The sequence below is a fragment of the Leptonychotes weddellii genome, chromosome 8 (assembly GCF_054177405.1).
Source record: "Leptonychotes weddellii isolate Sample4059 chromosome 8, ASM5417740v2, whole genome shotgun sequence".
Lineage (NCBI taxonomy): Eukaryota > Metazoa > Chordata > Mammalia > Carnivora > Phocidae > Leptonychotes > Leptonychotes weddellii.
This window is the reverse complement of record NC_138376.1, coordinates 123,258,858-123,284,147: the sequence shown is the minus strand read 5'-3', so window position 1 is coordinate 123,284,147 and position 25,290 is coordinate 123,258,858. Positions and strand designations below refer to the sequence as shown.

General features: G+C 45.4%; 1 protein-coding gene across 1 annotated transcript in view; it reads right to left on the bottom strand.

The window, feature by feature from the left end:
* The window catches only part of FNDC1 (fibronectin type III domain containing 1), a 103,131-nt gene that overhangs the window by 64,146 nt on the left and 13,695 nt on the right, over positions 1-25,290 (bottom strand). The window contains exons 2-4 of the mRNA XM_081829254.1: positions 13,398-13,592; positions 10,995-11,081; positions 10,501-10,569 (exon numbers count right to left, since the gene is read on the bottom strand). Of these exons, the coding sequence (XP_081685380.1) occupies positions 10,501-10,569; positions 10,995-11,081; positions 13,398-13,592 (351 nt within the window). The remainder of the gene's footprint in view (positions 1-10,500; positions 10,570-10,994; positions 11,082-13,397; positions 13,593-25,290) is intronic.

Here is a 25,290-nt window from a genome sequence, read left to right as displayed (position 1 = left end):
TTAACCGACTGAGCTCCCCAGGCGCCCCAGCTTATGTATACTTTTGATGAATAAGCATAAGAAAGAGGAGGGAGGGCAGGAAAGGGGGAGGGAAGGTACATTAGAGGGGGTGAAGATGAATTGTGGACAGCCAGAACAGAGACAGGACATGGGCTTTGCTGTCCCCACGTGGAGTATGGATTCCCTGACACTGACATAAGCCCAGGCCTGGCACTGAGTGATGTCTGCCTAGGGCTCCTTCCTGAGCAAGTTCTGACACATCATCTCCTGAGACACCTCTGAATGCTCCACGAAACTCTCCTTCCACACCAACATTTGCAATACTTACGCTAAAGTCTTTTGAACGCCGTTGTTTCCTTTTCCAATAAATATCCTCAATACTCTGACTACTGGGTTTTTGCATGATATCTGGATAGGCCTAGCTATTTAACAATAAGGAGAAAGGGTATCTTATTTCTTTATTTTAGAATAGTGTCTGTCACCATGTCACCAACCTTCATAAGTTATTGGATCCCTACCAGGCAGAAGGCATTTGACAAACATCCTCACTATCTCTCAATAATGCCTGTTTACAGACAGAGTGAGGCTCAGGATGCTTAAGGGGGGATTTTGAAGCCAGACAGCAGGGGCATGAAATGGGCCGGGAACTGCAGTCCTTTGGATCTGTAGCCCTGACTGTCTCCACTTCACTCTTGTTCGGAAGCTCCTGGTGGCTACAGAGTTGGTGTCACCAGCAGCCACACTGTGGCATAAGCATGGTGCCTGCCCTGGGAGAAGGTCCCCCTTGGTGCCTCACAGACACCTCGGGGTGAAGGATCTGGTCTGCTGCTCCAGGAGTCACTGCCCCGACTTCCACGCCACAAGTACACCCACTTACAGAAAATGCCAGCGTCGTCCCCAAGGACCTAGCTGCTCTTAAGGGAAGTCAGTCCATCTGTTCCATCAGGAGCCACTCATCACACGATTCTCCTGACATTTGTACATTTCAGCGCTCCAGGAAACACCATGTGATGAAGGGCCCAGCACCTGGGCAGCCACACCGATGGCTTGGCTGCCTGACTCATCTGGGAAGCAGTCGGGACATTAAGGAAAGAATTTTTGCAACTTACACACATCTCTCCACCCTCAGAGACAGGAGAACAGCAACCCTCAGGCCACACCTAGAGGCAGTAGGTGCCTCACTGCCTTTCCAGGGCTTGGAAGAAGACAGAAGATCTTAAAGAAAAAAAAAAGAAGAGAAAAGAAAGAAAAATAACCTTCATCTCCCCCGAACTCATCAATGCTGATGACTAATAACGTTATGGATTGTGGAAGCCCAAAGAGCCTTTCTAAAACATTGGAAACTAACTCCTACAAGCCAACCTGAGTGTCTTCGATCAAGCTTCCTCCTGCCCCCTGGACCTGTCCAGCTCTTCACAGACTCTTCCCTCCTGCACTCTGGGATCACGCATTGACGTCCAGACCATCACCGGATGAGGAGCCCAGGGCATCCAACTGGGCACGGAGTAGAGAAAGGATGGTGTAGTCAGCAGCCAACCCCACAGGCTGGTGCCAGGCTGTGAGCACTTGTGCCCTAGAGGGTGGCCCTCAAATTCCAGGAGGACTGTCTCAGAAACAAAGCAAATACTGGAAGCCATCCTGGGACTGCTCCACCGAGGCCATTCTGGGACCTCTCCACCGAGGCCATTTTGTCTTGTTCGGCTGTCTGTTTCACAAGATTGTGGAATCCCTTTATCGCTTAGCAAAGTTCTTCCAACTTTTCCCTGAAGTTTATTTAACAGCAAAGAAGATGGTGCAATCCCAGAAGCCTGGCGCAAGGCAGTTTATTCACAGTCTTTATCTCAAAATGCCACTTCAATTTTGTAGACTACTCTTTAACATCTCGGGGTTTGTTTTAAAGTAGAAAGTAACATTTTGAAAGATCATCCAGAAAGCACTTCCTGTGGACGTGGCCCATGTCTCCAAGTCCGCCTTTGTGGACTTCTGGCAGGGCAGCGTCCTCCCAGGTTCTGAGAAGCCCAGTTTGAGAAGCCCCAAGGACCACTGATACATCAGCAGCTTCAGGCTGACATCCAAAGTGTCCATTTGTGGCGGACTTTGACCCCAGCAGTGCTACGAATATCAGTGAAAACTACTTCATGCCATTGATTTCACCACACAGGACTAGGGCTGCAAAATGCCAGGTCCCCCAAGACAGGGTTCTGCACAGGTTGGCCGTGAAGCCCCTGCCACGGATGTGAGAATGAAGAGGTTCAGCAACCACCTGCATGGACATGTCCCTCGGTTCTTACAGATCCTAAGCCTTTTGAGGGGCGTCTCTCCCTACACTAAGCCGACAATCTTACTGTGTAGGCCGAGCGAGGGTCGGCTTCCTACTCATGGCAGCGGCTCATCTATAAGCCTGGAAGAACCATACCAGCCGCCAATGTCCTCAGCCACCTGCGACAGGAGCTTGGGGGGAGCCCAGCCCTGGCCCAGCCCCACGGACACAGCTTGAGGGGATCAGGAAGTTTCTCCAGCTGCGGAGGTCTCCTCCATTCGAGATGGGCAGGTGCAGTCACTGGAAGCATCTGCTCTAGATCCCTCTGGGGGCAGTGTCGCTTCCAGAAGCTCTTCCTGAGGACCCATGAGGGCCACGGAAAGCAAGGGAAGCAACAGCCCTTTCCTGATCGCCTCAGCAGCTGAAATGCAGACACCTGGCATTTCTTCACCCCGCAGTGTAATGAAGGGCTAGCCTCCTAGACTCTGGAAGCCAAGACGAAGGAGTGGGAAATATTCTGAGGAAAACTATGTCTCGGTTCCAAGGTTTGTTTGGTTCAGTTTGTTTGTTTTGGTCTAAAGCTCTTCGGCATTGCTTTCATTCAGGAGGACAGTAAGTAACGCACTTGTTTCCTGGAAATGAAAGACCTTGTTTCTGTTGAGTGGCTACTGATTAATTCAACTTTTTACTGTGACCCAACATACGCTTTGCAAATGGAAGACCCAGTTATGATATATGAGTAGGTTGATAAGTTAAAAGAGAAGGGCTTTCTTTCAGGACTAATATCTGCATTTGCAGGGATCCAACATAAGAACCACATCCCTCATCAGAGACCTCACAAGGGACGTGCCTGGCCTCTTTTTCACTCAGACATGAAAAGAAAAGCCCACGATGGGTCTGCCATCCCCCAAGATGCTGATCTCGTCAGAAGCATTAGGTATATTAACAGGTGAAGGACATGAAGGCAAAGTCGGCAGCCCCTTCACTCAAGGCCACACACGTGGGGACAGTTCATCTCTCCAGCGTTCGGGCCCTGCCCTGCCCACTTGGAGCAGCCACTGAAGTGAGCACCCACCGCACCCCCGAGGAAACGGCCTCACTCCTCGTCGCCGGCTTCCCAGCCACTCACTGATGGGAAAATCTGTGAGCACGTACTCACATTCATCAATACAGAGGAAACACCACAGAATGCGGCGAGAAGCCTCTCCAGTCCGCATCAGCTCCTGATTCCCTTCCAGGGAGTTTCTTTTGGGGGCTGGAACCCCTGAGGGCTTTGCTCCGAACCAAGAACATTCGGCTACCGGAGAAGTTACACAGCTCCGCACACAGGCCTCCACCGCCTACTTTTTCATTGTTGAAGAATGGGCTCGAAGGTTGGGGAAGTCTACACTCTAATGGGAGAGGCGACTTTGAAGCAGGCACTCCGATAAGATGGGAGCCCCCAGGAAGAAAGGGCATCCCCACAGCAGACGGATCTTGCTGTGTACACGCCTCGTCTTCACAGACCAGCCGCCTCGAGGAATTCCAATCCACAAATGCACTCCATGTCATTCCAAGACACAGAAGGCAAGAATGAGGATCTCTGACTGATGACAGCACCCCTCTGTGGCCGACACCCTGGCCTGCCCAGGACCAGCCCCAGCGGCAGCGGCTGAACTAGCCAGGGGTGACGCTCTGCTCCACATCTCACACTGCCTTACTCTTGTCACTGCTCATCTCCTCTGCCGAGGCACAGCCACCGAGGGCGAGCAGCCTCCAAATGCACTTCTGCTTAACAAACATTTATGGAGGGCCTACGTGTGCTTGCCCCAGGCCCTGGAGATACAAAGATGAGCCTTTGAGGCGGCTCACCCTGCCTCCGGGCTAGGAAGCAGAAACTGATCTTTGCCCTGTAAATTGCACTTACTAAAGCTCCTGACTGCACGAGAAAGCTACTGAGAAAATCAGGCCACAGACATCATTAATTCCCGTTGGCCAGGGCGTTAATTGAAACTAGCGTGTGAAAAGAGGACCATCTGATCATAATTACTTAAATATTCTGGACTGGGGTACAGGTTAAGCCCGGGTCTGGCCCACAGCAGCCCCCTGGCCTGGCTCCAGCATTTCCGGATGGAGCCCCGGAGGCGGCAGCACTGTGTGTAAATGCTCACGGGTGCGCTACACCTGCACCGTCTACCCACAGTGACACCAACAGTCTAAATACGATCACCGAGGGGCGCCTGGGTGGCTCAGGTCGTGATCCCAGGGTCCCGGGATCGAGCCCCGCATCGGGCTCCCTGCTCCGCTGGAAGCCTGCTTCTCCCTCTCGCACTCCCCCTGCTTGTGTTCCCTCTCTCGCTGTGTCTCTCCCTGTCAAATACATAAATAAAATCTTTTAAAAAATAATAATAATAAATAAATAAATAAATACGTTCACGGGGCTTCTTCCTGGCTCACGTGGTGGGACTCGCGCCTGCGCACACAGAGAAGGGGGCGGTACAGACAACGGGGCCATTGGGAGAGGTGTGGCCAGTGGATCACTGGCGACACCTCTTTACTCCGTGCTCCTCCCTGTGCTCAGGCACAAATTCAACACCTAGAAACTGCAGCTCAGCGTGTCTCCCTCTAACAATATGATTTTTGATTTTGCTGACCTAAAACAGTCAAAGGGATGGAGAAAAAGGCGCAGAGCCGTTTCTCAGTACTACAAATGGTTCCCAATTGCTTGCAAAGCAATTAAAATTAAATTTGTTGAATTTATTGAATAAAATTAAGATTAAAATCACCCAATATAAGTGGTGGAATCGATCCACTTCGTGTCCTAAATTCACAAAATTTCCCAGCTGAAAGGAACCCTAGAACCTTAGAATAAAACTTAGAACCTGAGACGGTTCCTAGAAAGGAGCCTAAAACCTTCCCATCAGGGGCACCTGGGTGGCTCAGTCGTTAAGCGTCTGCCTTCGGCTCAGGTCATGATCCCAGGGTCCTGGGATCGAGCCCTGCATCGGGCTCCCTGCTCAGCAGGAAGCCTGCTTCTCCCTCTCCCACTCCCCCTGCTTGTGTTCCCTCTCTCGCTGTGTCTCTCTCTGTCAAATAAATAAAAACTTAAAAAAAAAAAAAAAAAAAACAACCTTCCCATCAAGCCCCAGCATTTCACAGCTGTAGGATTTTACAGCTACAGATTCAGGAATGTGCTGGAGCTGCAGCCCAGCCAGCCGTGCGGGAGTGGACAGGGCGGGGAGTACAGCCTGATGGTGACTGTACTCTCAAGTCAATGGGTCAGGAAAGGGCCCGTCGCAGGACACTAGGGTTAGAATTTCCACTCTCCACGTCAGTCACATTTAAACAAATTGGCAAGAAGATATACCTGAAGGTCAGTGTTTGTTTTGATGAACTATTGATAGAAAAGGCCAGAATTCGTAATTTTAGATTATGAAATATCCATTTCTCATATGACCATAGGTATTTCCTATGAAAGGAATGCCAGGGAAGGAATAAAGATGCCAAACTGTGGTTTGCATAGTTTCTTAGTTTCATCATTTCTCTGTCAAGTAATTTGACACCCATTCAACAGCAGGTATCAGCTTTTTGAGGCAGGCACCACGGAGAGTAGCGGGGCTCCCGTAATGGACCCGAACCCAGGTCTGCCCTCGGGTCTGACCAGACGTGCTATGCAGCTTCACATCTATGAAGTCAACCTTGAAGAGTCATGGGGACAGCAGTTCCCCTCAGAGCCAAGAGGAGGGAAGGGAGATGAGGGTTTGGAAGTCATGGGAAATAAGAGGAGGGGTGTCATGCTGATAACCTTTATTTCAAAGGGAGGCAGGAAGCAAGGCTAGAAGCAAGAGGAGGACAGGAGGAAGGAGCTCGAGCAAAGTGGCAATATTCTGGACCTGCTAAGCCATGGAAGAAAGGAAGTAATCTGAGTCAGGACACAGAGAACAACTGCCAAGCAGAGCTGAGGACCCAGTTGGAGTTAGCAGACCAGCTGTAAGGAGTCACAGAGGTACAGATCGGCTTAGCTCTTTGCTTCTCCCACAAGGCTCAGCAATTCACATGCAGGAGGGAAGCCAGGGAGGTAGGGGCCCTGGTATGGGGACTAGCAGGCCACAGAGGCCGTCCCATGGTCAGGGGTGCTGGCCGAGCTAACAGGAGGGGGACCAGGAAAGACAAGAAATGAGACAGGAGACAGCACTGGACTGTGGAAATGGGAAGGGTCTATGGACCCAAAGCCCAAGTAAGTCTGGAAGGGAGCTCAGGACAGTGAGGGAGTTGAAAAAGCAAGATGACTGTGGAGAAGAGCAACTCTACCACAGGCAGCAGGTGGTGGCAGCTGGAAACCGTGACATGAGGATGTCACGTGGGCCACCATCATGGAGGACGCCAGTGTGGACAGGCTATTATGAGCCAAGAGCCAACATGCTATTTGTATTTGGGGAGCAACGTGGAGGTCAGGGAATGGCTGGGCGCAGCTATGCCAGTGTTGGTTGAGAGTGGCCAAAGAGAACTGTGAACTCAAGTCGGAGCTATGATTTAATTGTCTAAAAAATGAGCAAACTTCATGGACTAAAATATAATGTAAGAAAATACGAGGCAGAAATCTAAAAGAAGAGACTTTTATCTCAGTACTCTGTCTAGTTTGGGCGCCATAGCTTAAGGACAGCATGAATGACTAGAGTTTTAGAAAACCATCACCTTATTAAAAATACACATGATCCTGGGATGCCTGGGTGGCTCAATCGGTTAAGCATCTGCCTTCGGCTCAGGTCATGATCCCAGGGTCTTGGAATCGAGCCGCGCATCAGGCTCCTTGCTCAGGGGGGAGCCTGCTTCTCCCTCTGCCTGCCACTCCCCCTGCTTGTACTCTCACATGCTCTCTCTCTCTCTCTCTGGCAAATAAATAAATAAATAATCTTTTAAAAAAACACACATGATGCTATTGAAAACTAAAATTTTCCAGATGAAGAGCCGGTGAAAGCAGAATGACCTGCATGCTGAGTCCCCGGGTTGGTTGAAATCAGAGCTGGGCCATGGTCTTGTCCTGACCCCAGTATCTGGCTTGGCACAGACCAGATGACCCCACATCTGATCACAGAAATAAAAAGCTAAAACAACTTCAGAAAAGAAGTCTGCAGGGAAGGTAAATAATAAGATTCCAATAGCTAAATGGACTCGGGACCTCTCTTCCCTGGGGACAAAACAAAGGGATATGGGTTTACATCTCAACAGGAGGGATTTCACATTGAAATACAAAGAAAACTTTCTAACTAAAAGATATAAGATGAGCTACCCAAAGCCAAAGCCAAAGCCAAAGCCAAAACTTCTGCCAGAGTTGCAGTTCTGCTTAGTCCTCCTACTTTCTGAGTCCTGAGGGCTTTCAGATTTGGACGAGTGACTAGTCTGAGAATCACTCGAGTCTGCCTGTCATGTTCTTCCTCCTCCTCACGCTCACCCCGGCCAGCGGTCCCCATACCATCTCAGCCTGGTGCCACCATCTTAGCCCCTCCTGGGCTCCCCCACTCAGCTTAGTCCATATCTCAGTGTTGTTCATTTTTCAAAGAATTTATGATTCTGTTACAGGCTGAATTGTGTCCCCCCTCAAAATCATATGTTGAAGTCTTGACCCCCAATTATCCCAGGATGTGACTGTCTTTGGAGACTGAGCCTTTTAAGATGTGATTAAGTTACAATGAGGCCCTTGGGGTAGGGCCTACTCCCATCTGGCTGGTGTCCCTTTAAGAAGAGGAAAGTCAGAGATACATAGAGACACCAAGAATGTGCACTCACAGAGGAAAGACAAGCCAAAGAGAGACCTCAGGGGAAATCAAACCTACTGACACCTTGATCTTAGACTTCCAGACTCTGGAACTGTGAGAGAAAATAAACATCTGTTGTTTAAGCCACCCTCTGTGGTATTTTGTTATGGCAGTCCTCACAAACTAATACAGATTATGTGCGTTATTTTTTTGCTTACATGTTTATTGTCTTTCTTTCCCACTAGAATCCAGTCTTCGTTAAGGCAAGCCCTTGTTTGTCTTACCCCCTATTGTATCTGTAGCATCCAGACCTGCCCCTGGAAAGCCAATGGCACTGAATGAATGAATCTAATAATTAAGGAAAGACAGTGAGGTCAAGATAGGTCTCCGCCACAAAAGGAGGACTTCTGGAATTTGTACTGAAACTACTGTTTCCAGCAGAGCAAAAGGATAGATTTTCCTCTGGTTTCAAGTAAAACACTCAAAGAAAGTGAGATGTTACCAGGCAAAACACTAAAGGGAACCCTTGGGGCCTTCCACCAGGAGCCAACGCCAATGTCTACATTTTGAGGACAAATCCTTTCCTTTGAATGAAGATACCTGGAACTCAGAATACTTACTTTGTTTAATGGGATTGTCATTTATTTAACCATTCCTCAGAATAGCAGCATAGCATATTTTCCAAGCCTTATAAAAAAAAGGCATAGATGCATGCTGATCATTTATTGATAACTTCTCATAAATTATTCTTATTATTTTTATTACTAATGACATGTAATTTTTTTTCTGGAGCACTGTAACCAAGTCTGTGCATTCTGTTATTCATTTTTTTAAAAGAAAAAATTCTGCTTTATATCTTATGCTGGAAATGGTTTCAGCTAGCAATTTCTTCCAGTATCTTTTTTATCATAATATATAACAAATATAGTATTATATATTACAGAAGAGTGCCCTTTGGCAACTAGGGCATACAAAGTCTCCTACAGAGAGAGGTTAAATGATTTCACAGTATGCAAAACCAATAACGAGCTGGAGCACGACTGTCTGTGAGTCCCAGTTCCCAGCGTTTCTGTAACTCGTGCTCACTCAGAAAGGTTGCAGACACACACACACACACACACAGACACACACACATATGTTTTTATTAAAGAAGGCATAAGAAATTAATTACTTAAGAAAAAGCAAAAGCAAATTACTTGTTCTAAAACCACTGTCATTCGGAAAACTTTATCAGAAAGATTATAAAAAATAAAATGGTCATCTAAAATACAAGATTCCAATACAAGGCACTGAACATCTGTCAGTAAAAAGTTTACATGTGCCTCTTCAGGGGTGGACAGTCTCGGAATAAACACCCTCGCATATTTTGCACATTTCCTAGGTGCACTACCATCTTGGCTATTCGACTGTCATCATCCTCTCAGTTTCGACTGTGGCCCTTTGCTCTTGTCCCTCCTGTCACCCTCATACACACTCGGCTTCCACTCTCACTCTGGAGCATGACTCTGGAATCCATGCCTGCCCCTTACTTCTCTCTTCCGACTTTCATCTCCCCACCTCCAATCACCTCCAAGATGTCTCCCTTCCAACACCCCATGGTCGCCCCAAGTCCAACATACTGGAACAAAAGCATATCACCTTTCCTTGAAAGCCAGCCTCCTTTTCTGGTTGTTTCATTTTTTCACCCCCTTTCTGTGGAAAGGGGACTTTGAAACTGCCTACACCCATCAAACCTGACCTGAGAAGCAGATTACGGTCATTGGTTTCAAAGTACTCACCTTCCTCTCAACAACAACACCAGATTGACGGACTTAAAAACAGCATTCATGAAAACAGAATACAGGTCCTCGCCATATTGCCTTTGGGATATTATCCAACCACACTCCAAAATGACTGCATTCATTTTGCATTATTTTTTCACCATTAATTAAATGTATTCAAAAAAACATACAAGAAATGTTAACACTTCCCTCAACAAGTAAAACAATATGACTAGACAACATCAACATCCAAATGATAAAACAGACATATATACAAATATGGAGCAGAGATGGAAGGCAGGTGCTCTAACATATCACAAAATATCCCATGCTTATAAGAAAAGAGAGAAAGACTTGATGCAGCGTATTAGCCAATAAAAGCCACTTCTTGGTGGATTCCATTCATTTATGCCATCCACAGGTAACAGAGCTATAAATATCCTCATCAGGCCAGGGCTGCCATCTCAACCACCATATTTGCCTGTTAACAGTGCAACAGTAACCCCAGATGTAGACAAAGACACTTCCCCACACCAGCACGTGAAAGAACAGTGTGAAATGAGCAACACCGGCTGCAGTCTGGGCCATCGGGTGCAGAGCAGATTGACCAAAACCGTGTGGCATGTGTGTTAGTTTAGCGATGGGAACTAAATGAAGGTTGGTGAGCACATGTGTGTGACAGAAGCACAACCCTCTTGCGAGATGGTGCTTCAGTGAGGACATGAACCGAAGGAGCACGTAGTACCTGTGGTGGTTTCATTAAATGGTCCTGGACCCTTAATGGGAAAACCATCAATCCGGATCCATTCACCTCCTAAATGAGGAAAATGCAACTTCATAGTTAGAAAGGAGGACGATTGGATTTTCCACATTTCAGTGCAGCCCTAACATATGTTTAGTGGTCTTTTCAACAGTCCTCAAAAGGATCTGCTCAGGCCACATCAGTAACGAGGCACCTAAGCTTTCTGGACATCACATCTTCTTGGTCTTTTGCACATGGCTTACTCTAATGAGTACTCCAAAAATTTAGGACAAAACGCTAACAACCTACATCAAAATTACTTTAAAAGTAGGGATAAGTCTCTCCTCGTTTTCTATCTTTCAGCTTGCTATACAAGTCATTCTTGCTCAGGAACCCTTTAGAGATTCTAAATCTGTATAGATCCGAGAAAGCAAAGAGGGATGTTTCTCCGCATCTAAGTAACAAAAATACAGCCTCCAGTTCTAGGTATGACTTACCAGGCGGGCTTTCAGCTCTGTAAACCGGACGGCTCACTCCACTGGGGTTTTCTGCAGTAACCAGCACAAAGCACACCACCCCCGGCTCTGAAACATATGGTTTACATCAAGCCACCGTTTCAAATCTCCAGGAATGACAGTGTGATTCACTAACTGTCTCCCTTATGTATAACCAAATACAAAAATCTGAATTAAGTGACAAGTCTAACTACAGCTCTCTCTCTCTCTTTTTAATCAACATCACTAACATTCCTCTCATGCAACGAAAATATGCCTGACCCAAAGAACACGAAATTTATTTAGTACAAAGTACATGGCAGGTCTAATAAACCTGGATTCATAAGCTGTCAACAGAAAAGGCTTTTGAGCTTTCTAATGTGAAATTAATGTAGGAAATAGGAACGCACCATCCACTACGTAGGTGTTTTATAGTCTATAGTGTCAGTACCTGCAAATAATATCTCCCCCTGGAAGCTTCAAACAGAAAACTCCAAAACACAGAAAGAAAATTTCAGGGTAACCCATAAAATTTAGCACATGGGAAATCTTCATTGCAACATGTAAAGCTTCATGAAATTTTTCTCCTTATGACAGTGAATACTCCCTTTACTAGGTCTGCATGTTGTCTTTGAGCATTTCAACAAAAACCTAGAGAAACAGCTGTTGGAACCTTGGACACGTTAATCTTGAAATAACTGGGCTTCACTTTGACATGTACATAGGGGTCAAGGTCAAATAGCCATGGTCTCTTTGGCTGAGCTCCTGAAGTTGGTGGGACGGGAAGGGAAACCGAGAGACCACACTGCCGTGTGAGTGTGCCCTGAATTTGCAGCTGCAGAAAGGAACACTCCAATTGTGTTGGTTTTCCTCAAAATGAATTACTGTGAAAGGTAAGTGAAGGCGCCAATTCCTTGGAGAGATGAGAGTTTGTGGGCGTTTGATGGGACGGACGGTTGGAGAGATAAGTGTTAGTTGTGTCAAAGGCAAGAAGCATATGTACATTTCTCAAGGTGAGAAGTGTTCCTATAACAGAACTTCGGTTCTAGGGCCAGAGGCCCAGCAACAGCGACACAGAGATGCCATCTAGCACCCCTGCTGTGCTCGAGGTCAGTAGGACCTCTGTCTGACTGTGGCAGGGCCTGGTAGCATGTAGGGTTTGGCATGGCCTGCTGGACTAACTGGGAAATGCTCTCTAAGGTCAGACAGCACACAAAATCATGCTTTGCCAGGCACTTTCTCTCTTCATTCTGAGGTTATTCGCATTTCAAGGAAATTTAATCCACATGTCTCTGATTCCCATTAACTCATCAGTGAGTTACTTGGGAGAGACTATTTGTTTTTCAGTGAGTTCTAGGGCTCTCTTTTTGCATGTTTTTCTTCTCTGCAGTGATCATAACAACCTAAGGTTTGAACAAGCAAAGATGACCCTGCTCATGCCTTGGGTCCAACAGATTCTCCATTTAACCTCACTGTCGTACTTAGTAGGGTCATACTGATGTGGAAAAGATTCAGAGAAATGTATGTTTAGCTGGAACCACGAAGAAGGAAATCTGGCTCCTTTGATGTCCCTTCTATATACTTTCTGCTCCGTTACTCAGAAAGTCTAACATTATAATGCAGGAGGTGGAGAGAGAGTAAATGTGTAGACAATGGCCAGGAATCTGAGGAGCCATGAGTTAGTTGATTTTGATCCACCAAAGGAAGGCAGGAAAACGGAAACCCAGCGCAGGGAGACCTGGTTGTCAGAGATGCTGACTTCTGTTACTTCCTTACGATCCATCATGAGGCTGGACTGTAGTATAAATGGGAGTTTCAGGCTCGTAGGATCAAAAAAGCAAAAGATAGAGGGTCCCAAGGAGGCAGCTCAAAGCCTATGTTCAAAACCACCTACACCTGCACTTATAAAACAATATATTTAGGAAAATTTTTAAATATTACAGACTTCCAGAATCAAATTTAATGGGGAGAATGTCACGTCTTTGAACCAGATGTGGCTAAGCATGACATATCACACACACCCTCACAGGGACATATTATTTGAGTAATCTCTAATTGGTTTATAAATTAGAAATCTCAAGATTAGGCTACAAAGTAAAGTTTCTAGGAAACAAAGAACCAACATGCTTTCCAAAAGCACATTCAGAAACTAAAAACTGGTTTCCTACATTCATTTGGAGAACTACCCAGAAATACTTGAGTTCAAATGCAGAATGGGAAGTCCAAGGGCAAGATAAAGATTAAGCAACAGCCTCATGACCTCAGCTACCTGTTCCCAAAGAACCATGAGGTCCCTGGAGCCTGGCCACACTGTGTCTCACAAACAGCCATCCTACCTAAGAAGGGAACTGAGAACGTTGGTGTACAGTTAGTTCTGACCGGGAACAAGACCACAGAGTCACTTACCCACATCCTCAATAAGGAAGGAGTGCGTCTCGGCATTCACCTTGATGTATTTAAGACTTTTCAGTGACTTCCCATAGGCAATGTTGTAATGCTCCACGGGTCTACTGGTAGCATCTTTGGGTGGGTCCCACGTGACTTTCAGGCCCATTTTAGTGGACAGCAGTTTCACGTGCCTTGGCTTCAGTGGGTGGTCAGCTATGCAAACAGCGCAACTATCAACTTACGGGAATGGCAGATTGTGAAAAGGAATTTTTTTCCAATGTTCTCTGATATTGTTATCAAAAGAGCAAATGACTTTTAATTTGTCTGGTCCTAAAGACGTTAAGTATAGTCATGTTTGAACATTGTTACAGTATGAGAGAGCAAAACAAACATATCAAACCCACAAGCTTTTATGTATTTTGGATAACTGTGGGTGGTAAATTTAAAACAAAAGTGAAACAAATCAAAACAAACTCCTATTTGCCATAACCAAAAAAAAAAAAAAAAACAAACTCTAGGCATTCTCTGGCTTGATTATGTTGCCTTGCTAGTGCAGGAATAACGAATTCATAATTTGACATGTTCTCCAGAGGAATTCATATATCAAATAAGCTCTTAGTATTCTGTATGGTACAGTTGGACAATCTTTAAAATACCTCCGAGAAGAACAACATAAAATTGTCATGATGGGGACGACTAACCATTGCATCCAAAGCGAGATAACAGAAGCATTCATTTCCACAAAGAAAACAAATCAAGATCATCAACACCTTAGAAGGGAGGTAAGCTTCTGGTTCATCTGCATAGAGCTAATTTAAATGTTTCCATATTTTGTCCCAGAAGAAGAAAAGCAAGTTATTAAGAAGCACAATTACATTTTTATCTTCAGTTATGAGGTTCCATAAACATATTCTTGATTTTGAAAAATAACCCAAATGACACATAACATTTTGTCAGACAAAATCTCTCAGCTCACACTGTAACAGATCCTGCAACATTACATCATATGAATAGACGCTAAACATTCACACAATAGTCAAACAAATTTTAGGCAAACCTGGATCTGAAACTGTTTATTCAATGATACAAGGCACTCTCAGGAAAGAGAAAAGTAATCTAAGAAACCCAGAAACCTTTAAACTGAGTACCATGAAGAAAAATGAGTTTGGAACCTCATGGAAGAAGAAAGGGGAAGGAGTGTTTTGTGACGATACGTGGACTGGTTAGTATGTGATTTTGATAGCAGGTGAAAATTCTGAACACCATAACCACAGATGATGCTAGCATACATCACTCATCCCTCCCCAAATTGCCCCACTGCCTCAGGAGTAAAATGATGAAAAAGGAGAACTCATATGGCCTCACTCAAAGAAATCCAAGGAATGAAGAAGAAGAGAAAGAATCTGATGATTTCAAAGCAGTAAAGAAAGAGTGCCTGTTTTGGAGACAAAAGCATGTTGTCAGACTCCGGGCAGGAAGCAAAACCCACAAAGCCTCCCCTCCCCAGTTCCAGGGATGAGGGTCCCATAAGCCCATAATGGGAGAAATCATAGACAAGAAACCTAGCGCTCTCTGCAAAATTTTGAGTTGAGGAGATTGTACACACAGTGCGTCAGTGACTTTCTGGGCATTTACTAGCAATCATGGCTACTCTTCAATAATTCTCATGTACCCCTCCCTCCTTGCCCACAACAAACCTTCCAGGACTTACTTAGCCAGAAGACTGGGGTTCCCTTCTTTCAGTTCCCTTTCTTTCCCCCAAGGCTTCACTACAAAAACCTCTCCTCCTTCTCTGCCATCTGACTAACCAGCTTTTTCTAGTCGTGATCCCTATTTCCCCCAACAGCAGCAATCAGTCCCAGGAATCCAATATTTCACACTGACCGAAAGGTGTGCAAGAGCAAAGCGAGGCTCCCCGCCCCCGTCCCAAAACTGCAAAGGGATGCTCATGGTTGGGCGAGTCTCCCAAGGAAGAAAACAAATGAATGAATATGTGAATAACGTTTTTCTTTACAGTTCGAGTCCAAATCTCCCTTAAGGAAAGTTAGCTCCTGGACAGACAGCCAAAAACAAGAGGCCAGTGACCCCCAAGCACTGTCACATTTTCTCTTAGGCGCTCGTGATTCAATCAGTACAATACTGCCTAGGCTTGAAAATGATTGACTTTCATTACTGATAATCTGAAAAGAAGAACAATTTATAAATATACTCATTGTTCTTCCTGGCCCTGTCTTGCGTCTCTTCTTGGACACAGCATAAAAGAGTTTCCAACACAAGTGAGAATCCACATTCAAATGGTTGCATCAGCCCAGCATATGGGGAGATACTTCAAACCTTCAAGGAGCTCCAGTAAGAGATGCACAAAGTAAAAAAGGGCAAGGGGGAAATACCTCTGGGTTGCCAAAACCTAATGACCATCACCTCACTGTGCTTACACAATCGGAGCTTCCAACTGTGTCTGTGCATGAGTTTGTTTGCCCTCCTCTAGCCAATGATCAAGTATCATCAGTGTGTCTCAACTTGATAACTGCCTGAGCCAACATTTGGATGCTGAGAGAAAGGCCATATGGTGCTCAACTACAGTAAATACAAACGGGAGAGGGCAACGGACAGGAGGAGAGGGTTTATGGAGTGTCTACCACCCACCGCCCACGGCTCTGAGCACCTAACCCTACGTTACATGAGGTGCTCAGAACACACACCACCTGGGAGGTGTCATTTACTCCCTCCGTATTCCAGATGAGGAAAGAAGGCCAGGAGCAAGGTTAAGGTTCAACCAGAGTCACACAGCTGCCCCAGAGCGGAGTCAGACGTAAACCCTGCTTCACCCAATTCCAAAGCCCAGCTCTCCCCCTCCCAGCTCCCAGACGCTCAGAATTTGCCCCTGCTCAGATATGACCTGTGACCATTGCCATCGAAAATTAATTTAGGAAGCCACCACCATTCTAAAACAAATCACGAGGCCTCCAGAGTTGGGTTTACCATCTCTTCCACCATGCCACTTTCCTCCCTGGGGGGGCACTCCTGCCCCCAATACACTGTTATGGCACCTTGTTCTGGGTGTCCTCATCCTCCCCCCTCTCTGGAAGGAATGGAAGAAGTGGATGATGTGCTCTCTCAGGGACATTTGCATTCTTATGACAAAACCTAAGACCAAATGACTTTTCTAATAGTGACGTCTTAGGCTTAATGAAGTTGCCTAATGAAGGTCATTTGTGAACACAAAGGCCTCTGGGAGACCTGGAAACCATACTTTCAAGGCAGCCTTACCGTCAATCTCCTTAAGATCCATCCTGAATTTACGGTTTTCCAAAGGCCTTAGGCCAATCTACCATGACCCTTCCTCCCACCCTCCCCCCAACACACGCAACCTGGGTCCGTTAAACAAACTATATGGTGGCTTGATTAGCAGATATTTTCATTCCCTGGATTGTTATCTACTTTGATATTTCAAACTGATGTCATTTTTGATGCTTCCTAGTGAACATCATCTGTGCCCGCTTAGGAAGAGTTGGAGGAAGAGGAAGAAGAAGAAGAGAAGAAGAGGCCTGGATAGAAAGCAATCTTTTCTGTCACTCCAGCCCCATCCAGAGCCCCTCATGCCTGAGCTCTCAGTGAACTCATCAAACCAGCATCTATCTGAGGAAGAACCAGTCTGAGAAGGCACAAATCAATGCACGTGCGCTTGAATTACTTGACAGAAAGCTGCTTCTTGGGACTAGAAATATGACCGTATGTTCTCTTCCCGATGATGGTTTTGTAGGTCTCCTGATTTCATTCCTTAAATGTGCAGTCAAGGCATAAAGGCTGTGAAATTGGTTTCCGGGTCTGCAGACTGCATTCTGGTTCTGTGTTGTGGGATCAGTATTCTGGGAGCATAAGGATGAAATATGACAAAGTGATTCCTGATTTATTCTAACTGTTCTTAGAAACTTAGACCAGACCACCCTCTCTGCTAGATAAATGCAGCACATAACCTTTTGTAATAGTTTTCTATATTCTTGTCTAATAAAGATGATACTGGGTACATCCTTTAAAGCTATAAATCCCATGAACTGCCTCTCTAAAAAGGAAAAAGGACAAACCCAAAGTCAAGACAACAGGAATTCTATGGCCCAGCAGAGGGAACACGAGGAAGTAACCTCCCAGAGCCTGAATGACAGGTTAAGGCCATGACAACCTGTTTTTTCCTTTACCCCAGGATACAAAATGAGGAAATGAGCTTAAGTGGCAGCCTAAGGGACGTTAGGTTAAGTATAAAGAATTTCCTGTCCATGCCTTTTCCCATTTCTCTCCATTCAAGGTGACTTTGAATGGAGCAGATCGTAAGGTGCTCCAGATAGAAGAAGGAAGCTAGTAGAGTCTGCTACGACTCCAGCAATTTGATACCATGATTAAGTCATTTCCATAGTTCATGCCAGTAAACATTATCCAGATTCAAGGATATTTTGCCAGGGACCAAGTGGCAATGGTATTTTGGTGATCTTTTGGATACTCAGCAACTGCTAGGCTAGACATTTCTGAGCCATAGCTCCTATGAGACCTCTACTGGTTTGTTCGGGAACAGACAATAAGGGCACAGTCAGCACCTAGAGTTGTTACTTTGGTCTAGCTCCAAATTTCAGGTCTTATCCAAGACGGTTCTAGAAGGCCACTTTGGCTCCAGGGCCAAAGTATGGATCCATTTCTGCTCAAGGATGGAGACCAAAATTCCAATGGCTCTGGAATGTCTGTCTTTGGAAGGTCTTCAGCTTCTGCAGAGTGACCTCAAGGGGTTCCCCAGGGCTGAGGATGCCCTCGGGATGCCAGAGCTAGGTTCCCAGGGCCAGGCTGGCCTGACCAACATCTGCAGGGCCCATTTCTCACAGTAGACAAGGGGCATCACACCTCACCTGGCCCTTGCTCACCTTCCCACTCTGGCATCTTTCTTGACACCAGATATTGACCATACACCTGGTGCTCACTTAAACGGCTGATGGATTGAAGAAAAAGATGTTAGGAGGTTTTAGACTCACGAGGTCAACCAAGGATTTCCAACCCAAACACTTCTAAGGACCAGGAAGATCAAGCAAATAGTGAAGACATACTAAGGAGTGTTGTCCACTGTGTCTAAAGGCACAATTTTGTCTCACTTTAGGTACAGATGTGTTCAAGGACTCATATCTCACTGCCAGACCTCCCTCTGTCCCCTGAGAGGAGTAAAGGCTCTGAAAAAAACTGGCCTGGGTTCCAGAGAAGAAAGGAAGTCCCATCCCAGGATGGCTTTGGGGAGGGGACTGTGGGATGCTATACAGGCTTTGGCTACTAGCAAAACTGATGACTGCTACATGTCCAGCGCTGGCCTAACCATCCCAGACCAACAGTCCCTAGGGCCTATGTGATAATCCCATGTGAGTTCCAAATGGTTCAAAGTGAATCTCAGTATCTTAACTTCTCATTGTCTTGCTTCAGACATCACCGCCCATCTGTTAAGAGTATAGTCATAGCCACAACGAATGAAAATACATATATTCCTAGAAAGGGAATTCCGTGAAGGGCTATTTCTCAGAATAAAGGGAAGGCAAGTTCAGCATCAGTTGATAAAATGAATCAATGGTAAAAGTAATCCAAAATGGACACAATTCATGGAGAAATCATGCTTTGAGGATCGTGATTCAAAACAGTAACTGAATATTTCTGGATCCAAAGTATTGTTTTTGCTTGTTTCGTTTCATTTTACTTTTAAAAAACAACACAGTGACTTCATTATATTCTCCATATAGGCAAAAAATCAAACTATCAGGTTTATTATTGATAAGGTTACATCAGAGAGGGTGGATCTAATGTGGGACCATCACCATGCTTCCTATCTCCCTCCCCTCTCCACTTGCAGACCCTCAGGTGAACACAGAGGGGAGAGCAGAGCCTGCAGAGCAGACGGCGTCAGGGCCACTGCCACACAGGCCGGGAGAGAGCAATAGGCCTGAGCCACAACCCAGTGCCCTCCCCTATGGAAGCAGGCCCAAAGAAGAGACTCACATGTCTGTGTCTTCTAACCCATTAATGCCATGGAGTAGAGAAAGCAGACAAATGGAGACTGGGCTCTAACCACTCACCCCTCAGATACAGCAAGCCTCAGGGAGGACAGAGGCCAGAAGCGAAACACGAGGAGAGGAAAATGAAAGTCCCCTTAATGTCTCCAGCAGGCTATTCCCTGGCCCCACTGGGCATGACCATTAACCTGAAGTCAAGCTGTAGCTGCCTCTTCAGAGAGAGGATCAAGACCACTTGCCCCACCTTCAGGGGCCTCCCCAGGACTAATCACTGTCCCACTATTATCCTCCTGGGGTGACAGATGGGGATCCTTCCAGCCCCCAAAAGGCTCTGAAATGAGGAAGGCTCATTCTTTAGCCAACTCCAAAGCCACACTGACCTCTAGGCTGAAAATCCACTCCTGCCTGTCCTTCCCCAATCCCATATTTTGCCCAGTCCATGCTATCCAAAATAGCCCACCAGAGTTTAAGCAATGAGATGAAATACCATACACATATTCTGATAATACAATACCACCAATATAAAAATGTCCCAATTGCAATATAAGTCCTTCCCATTATAAAATTCCCAAGGAAAATTTAGAGTCCAAGAGTGAAGCCTTCTGGGTCTTATAGCTTAAAATCTAAAGAAATTAAAGTCTAGGTTTCTTTCCACTCTTACTTCCTGTTCTGTCTAGCCTCAGCCAGAGGAGATTCATCTAGTGCCCATATGGGGTGGCCCCTCGGCCACTGCAGCCCCTGCCATTTTTCACTGGAACTGGTGTGAATTCTTCAGGATTCCGTGACGTAAAGATAATTAAATCCAAAGTCTTCCACCTGCCTAGATTCTTAAAGAGCCCCAAGACCCTACAATCTCTATAAGGCAGCAAATCCAAAATGTGCAGTGTAAAGGACACATATTATTTTTGTCTACCGGATGAAGCCTCCCCCAGTTCTGGTAACAGATTTCTGTTCATGTGAGCTCAGAGGGCTCAGGAGACTTCACTGGAATCGTTCTAACTGGAGCTAGACCCTGGGCACTGCCTCGGCTTTCCAGTCACGAGGCTGTGGCGGAAGCATCTTAGAATTGTTAGTGACAGCTCTCGTGTCACGCGGAGAGAGAGTCCAGGGGCTGTTAGAGCCCTGGATCTAGGGCTCAGTCCCTAAGGTCAGCTCAACCCCCGCACTTCTGAACATACAGCTCCACAACGCAATGAATTCTGGTACTTAAATGAGTTCAAGTTGGGTTTTTGGCCACTTGCAGTCAGACCCTGATGGATTAATCAAGATCTTCTATGAAAGTCAAAAATAACTTTCTAAAGCTACCCCAGTAGCCAGTACGTTTAGTCACAAAAGGCTGCCAGTGTGCAGACACACCCCCCAAAAATTAAGGCAAATACCAGCCAGGGATGGCTGCCATTCCTAGCGGAGCGCTGCATGCAGCCCACCCAGTCTGGTAGTCGCTGCTGAGGGACAGGAGCGGACAACCTTGTTGAGAAGGAAACCCCCAAAGGAATGTTAAGAGCTTCTGAAATAAACTAGTCCCTTAAAACCCCAAAAATTCTAAAATTATTTCTTAAGTATACTAAGGATTGCTCTTTAATGCAACAAAACCTTCATGTTTATGTAAGTCTCCCTACTTCATCTTTGTATGAAATACAAGTTTTACTTTCCACTGGAAACCGCCAAAATCTCCCAGACTCTGAAATGAAGAAAACACAGATCTCACTGCAACCATGAGTGTTTGACCAAAAATTCAATCAATAAGCCAGAAAAGGTTAGGATGTAAACCGGTGGGAGGGGGGGGAGGCTGTGGAATCAACATGATCTACAACTTTGAGACTAATTCCAAGGAAAGGTGGAAAAATTCGGCTCTTGTCCATAAGATACCAGACAGCAAAGGAATAGTCACAAATGTAGAAACATCCAGATGGTTGGCAACACATGGGCAAAACACTGGAACGCCCAGCCAAGTTTTAATAACTTGTCAAATGGATGGAATTATATTTGCCAAATAACTATGACGCTCCCCTCAAAAACAAACAAACAACAACAAAACAGGGCAAATACAGGTTGTTTTGCAACAGTGTGAAGTAACACCCTTATGAGTAAAATCTACATATGGTTGACTGCATTTTCCACCTGGAAGACTGGGGCTGGGTGGACACAGCCGAATATTAAAATAATGGTCTGGCTTCTCTTCTGACATTTCACAATATGAACGGGGTTCAATAAAAGTGTTTTCCACAATTGGCATGATTCTCTATGGATAACTGCTTTAAAAAATAAAACCGACAGGTCTGGAAGTCTAGGTCTTTGGAGTCTTTAAACTTAAAAAACACTCTACAGAGCTGAACGAACTTTGCAAACAAAACCTCTGACCCCACCATGGGGAAGCCACGCAGTGCTGTTCTCGAGTCAGAGAAACACCAAGGCAAGCAGATGTCCCGGGTCCCCCGGGAGATCGAGGGCAGCCAGGGCTCTCCAGACTTTATCCCTGGCTCGCATTCCTCAAAACCCAATCCATCTTCCCTTGTCACGACGTGCTCCGCATGTCACTGGCTTCCACCCCCATGCCCAACGTGTCCTGTCACGTTCACCTGCTGAGGGCATACACAAGTAGAGTGAGAAACCAGAAGACTCAGAATGCCCTGAGCAGCTCTGGTGTGTGGCTGGAGCACCCTGGCCCTCGCTGCCTGCAGAGTTTCCTAATGAACAGAGGGACGAGCGAGGCCACTAGGCTCAGTGTGTGCTCTGCTCACCTCCCCCAGCCTCAGCTAAACCTGAGATCCCTGCCCTTGTCCCCAAACCCTCAGGCATATTCCAGTATTCTGATCACAACAAAGCATCATTTTATTCAGACTAAATGGCCAAATTCACAGGCGTACATGCCAATGAGCTTATAAGGGCACTAGATGGTCACTGAATACAATTGTGAATCACATTTTTTTCTCCATCAGCTCAAAGAAGCCAAATGGTGAAGCCATCCAAATCTCAAAACTCAAGCCACTGGCTAAGCTTAAGTAGAGTTTGTCTGAGTCCATTTCTATCCTCTCCAGACAGTTAGCACCTCCGTCACCTTCCTCCGCCTCTGTGCAAGCATTCTTTACCTGGGGCGAGTTTCAGGTGGCCACATGTCACAGAAAGAGGCATCCTCATACGTGGCTTCAGTAAACTGCTCCCCTGGGTCGTGGGGTGGGGGAGGGGTGCCGCACATAAGCTGGTCATGCCCTAGGCTGCCCAGTACTCCTGTCAGGGCATGGGAACTTCCCAAGGAAAGAGCCCAATGCTGCATGGGCTGTACCTTCTTTACTGTATCCCTTTCTCCTTAGGAGGCGGCCCCCAAGCTCCCACCCAAGGCCACCTGCACCCAGCAAAAGCTGTCATTCAAATGCCATCTCATTACCCTCAAGGGTTAATGGCTTCCTATGGGAAATTTCTGCCTAGAATGTTCTAGATTCTAGGTTGTTTATTTGTACTGGGGGAGAAAGTGGGGTGAAGAGACAAAGGCAGAATATCTGCTAATATAATTTATCTCACATTATTCCCTTTCATTATCTTCCTTCCTCCCTGTCAGCCACATTGGGGAAGATCTATAAAGCAGAAAAACACACAAAATGGACAACAAAATGAAGCAGCAAGGAATTGTTTCAAAACAAGCAGCAAGTGGCAAAACTAAAATCAAATTCTCAAGCCCAAAGAATACTCTTAAAGTGCATCTGCTTTCTCCTTCAAGATGTCTTGAGATGTTTTAAGTTGAATTTTTATTAGTTTCACTCAAGAATGGCCCGTTTCCCAACTAATTTACGAAAGTTTACAACTTGCATTGAATTCAGAAAGTATCATGGCAGATCCATTTCCGGCTTCTTCCTCCCTTGTCTTCTGCCACAGTAGAAACTGGGATGCTAAATATTCATGGCCCTTCAGCCTTCCCAGTAGCTATGGGTGGTCATGTGATCAATTCTAGCCGATGACACGTATGAGGAAGTTACTGCTATCACTTCCAGGAAAGCATTATAAAGGGGTCAGGATCCGCTGTCGTGTGCTTATGACCTTGTGTTATCTTCCTGCTTTTCCCCACTCTGGGATGTCAACATGACACCTAGCCATGCTGCAGCCATCTTGGAACATGAAGTGGCAAGCCTGAGTATGATGACCTGGCCTGGGATGGCAGATTGGAAAAATGGAACAATCCTGGTTAGCCTCTCTGCTCCTGAGTTTATTGATGAGTGAGATAAACAATTCTCTTACCTGTTTAGCCACTGTTCTTCAGACACTGTGCTATTAGCCACCCAATCCATTGCTACCTGGTGACATCATCTCTGGATCCATACAATCAAGTCACATTTTCTCTTGATCTCTAAATGAGAGCTGCTTTGTTTCAACTTTAATTTATTTCTGTTGTTGTTGTTAAGGGACCTGCTCTGGGAATTTAATTTTGACAATGTCAGTGCTTTATTTGTCAGTATTCCACAGACTTGAGTCAGTACATCTGTCCAGAAAATGACGCAGCCAAAAATGAGAGTGAATTTAACCCACAGAGCTGGCAGAACTTGATCATTAGGATTTAAAGTTTTAAAGCTGTTGGCCATTTTAGTCAGGAACTAATGTAAGCAAAAGCTACTGTTCCAGAGAAAAGACAAGAATGTTTCCCCATCTAAACCACCAGCTTTCCAGAATGATTTAGGGAAATGGAATTGGAGGGATTGGACAGATATATTTATTTTAAAAAACAATAAGAAAAGAAGAGACCCGGAAGAGAAAATGCATATGGATTGGAAAGGAATACAGGACTCATGCCTGCTACTGACTGGCATCAGAGATCCCACTAGACACCAGTACTTTCCAGGTTTTTGTGGGATCTTTTGCACATTCTTCAAATTCAATTTGCAACTGAGAAATAGTTTCTCAAAGAATTACCATTGTTTGCCGGTCCAGCTTAAACTCAGCCTACTATAAACTGCTTGATACGCCAGCCAAAAGAAAACTCCCTGAAAATTCATTCCTTTTCCCAAAATGTGAAAGTCATTGTCTAACTATGTTAAACACTTGGGTATTACTGTCACTGAAATCATCACTCATCTTACTCAAAAAGCCCCCTGAAAAATACCCTTAGAAGACAAGCCAAGCAAATGTTGTGGAGAGGCAGGTATGAAACAGAGTAAATGAGACAGACATGACCGGAAGCCAACGACCACATGGACCCAATGACAACCCAGACTGCTAATAATAATCATCTTTTAAAATATGTTTTCATATTTTAAAAATTAACATTTCAGATAATCACTCAATGGTTATGAATAAAGGCATAGGCAAACAATCTATCAATGAAGGGGAAAGAAATGCTCAACACACCTCATGAGCAAGGAGTTTAAGTTTTGTAGTGGGGCCACATGTGATCAAGAAAAAATAGAGAGGGAAATAAAGAAAAAAGTAAATGAATATTTGTTATTTACCCATTTAGTAAGAGCCATACATCTCATTTATTTCTGCAACAGACGTATGTTGAACACCTACTGTGTGTCAGATTCTGAGCTAGGTGCTGGGGACCCAGAGGTGATTAAAAAGAGTTCTAGATTACCATAACTATCAGCTCTTGAACCTCCATAAAAACTATATCAACTGTGCTTTGGTATCCCCATTTTTATAAATGAGGAAACTCAGTCTCATAGAGTTCAGTGACTCTCCAAGGGCACACAGCTAGTAAGTTACATTGGTTAAACCCAGACCAATCCAAAACCAAAGACCATGCTCTTTCTACTACTCTTTGTTGCCTCTCAGCTGCAGTTATAACTGAAAGGGATGAATGCAGGCCTGGAGAGAAATCAGAACCAAAGGTACAAAACTGTAAGTTATTGGAGCACCTGGGTAGCTCTGCTGGTTGAGTGTCCAACTCTTGA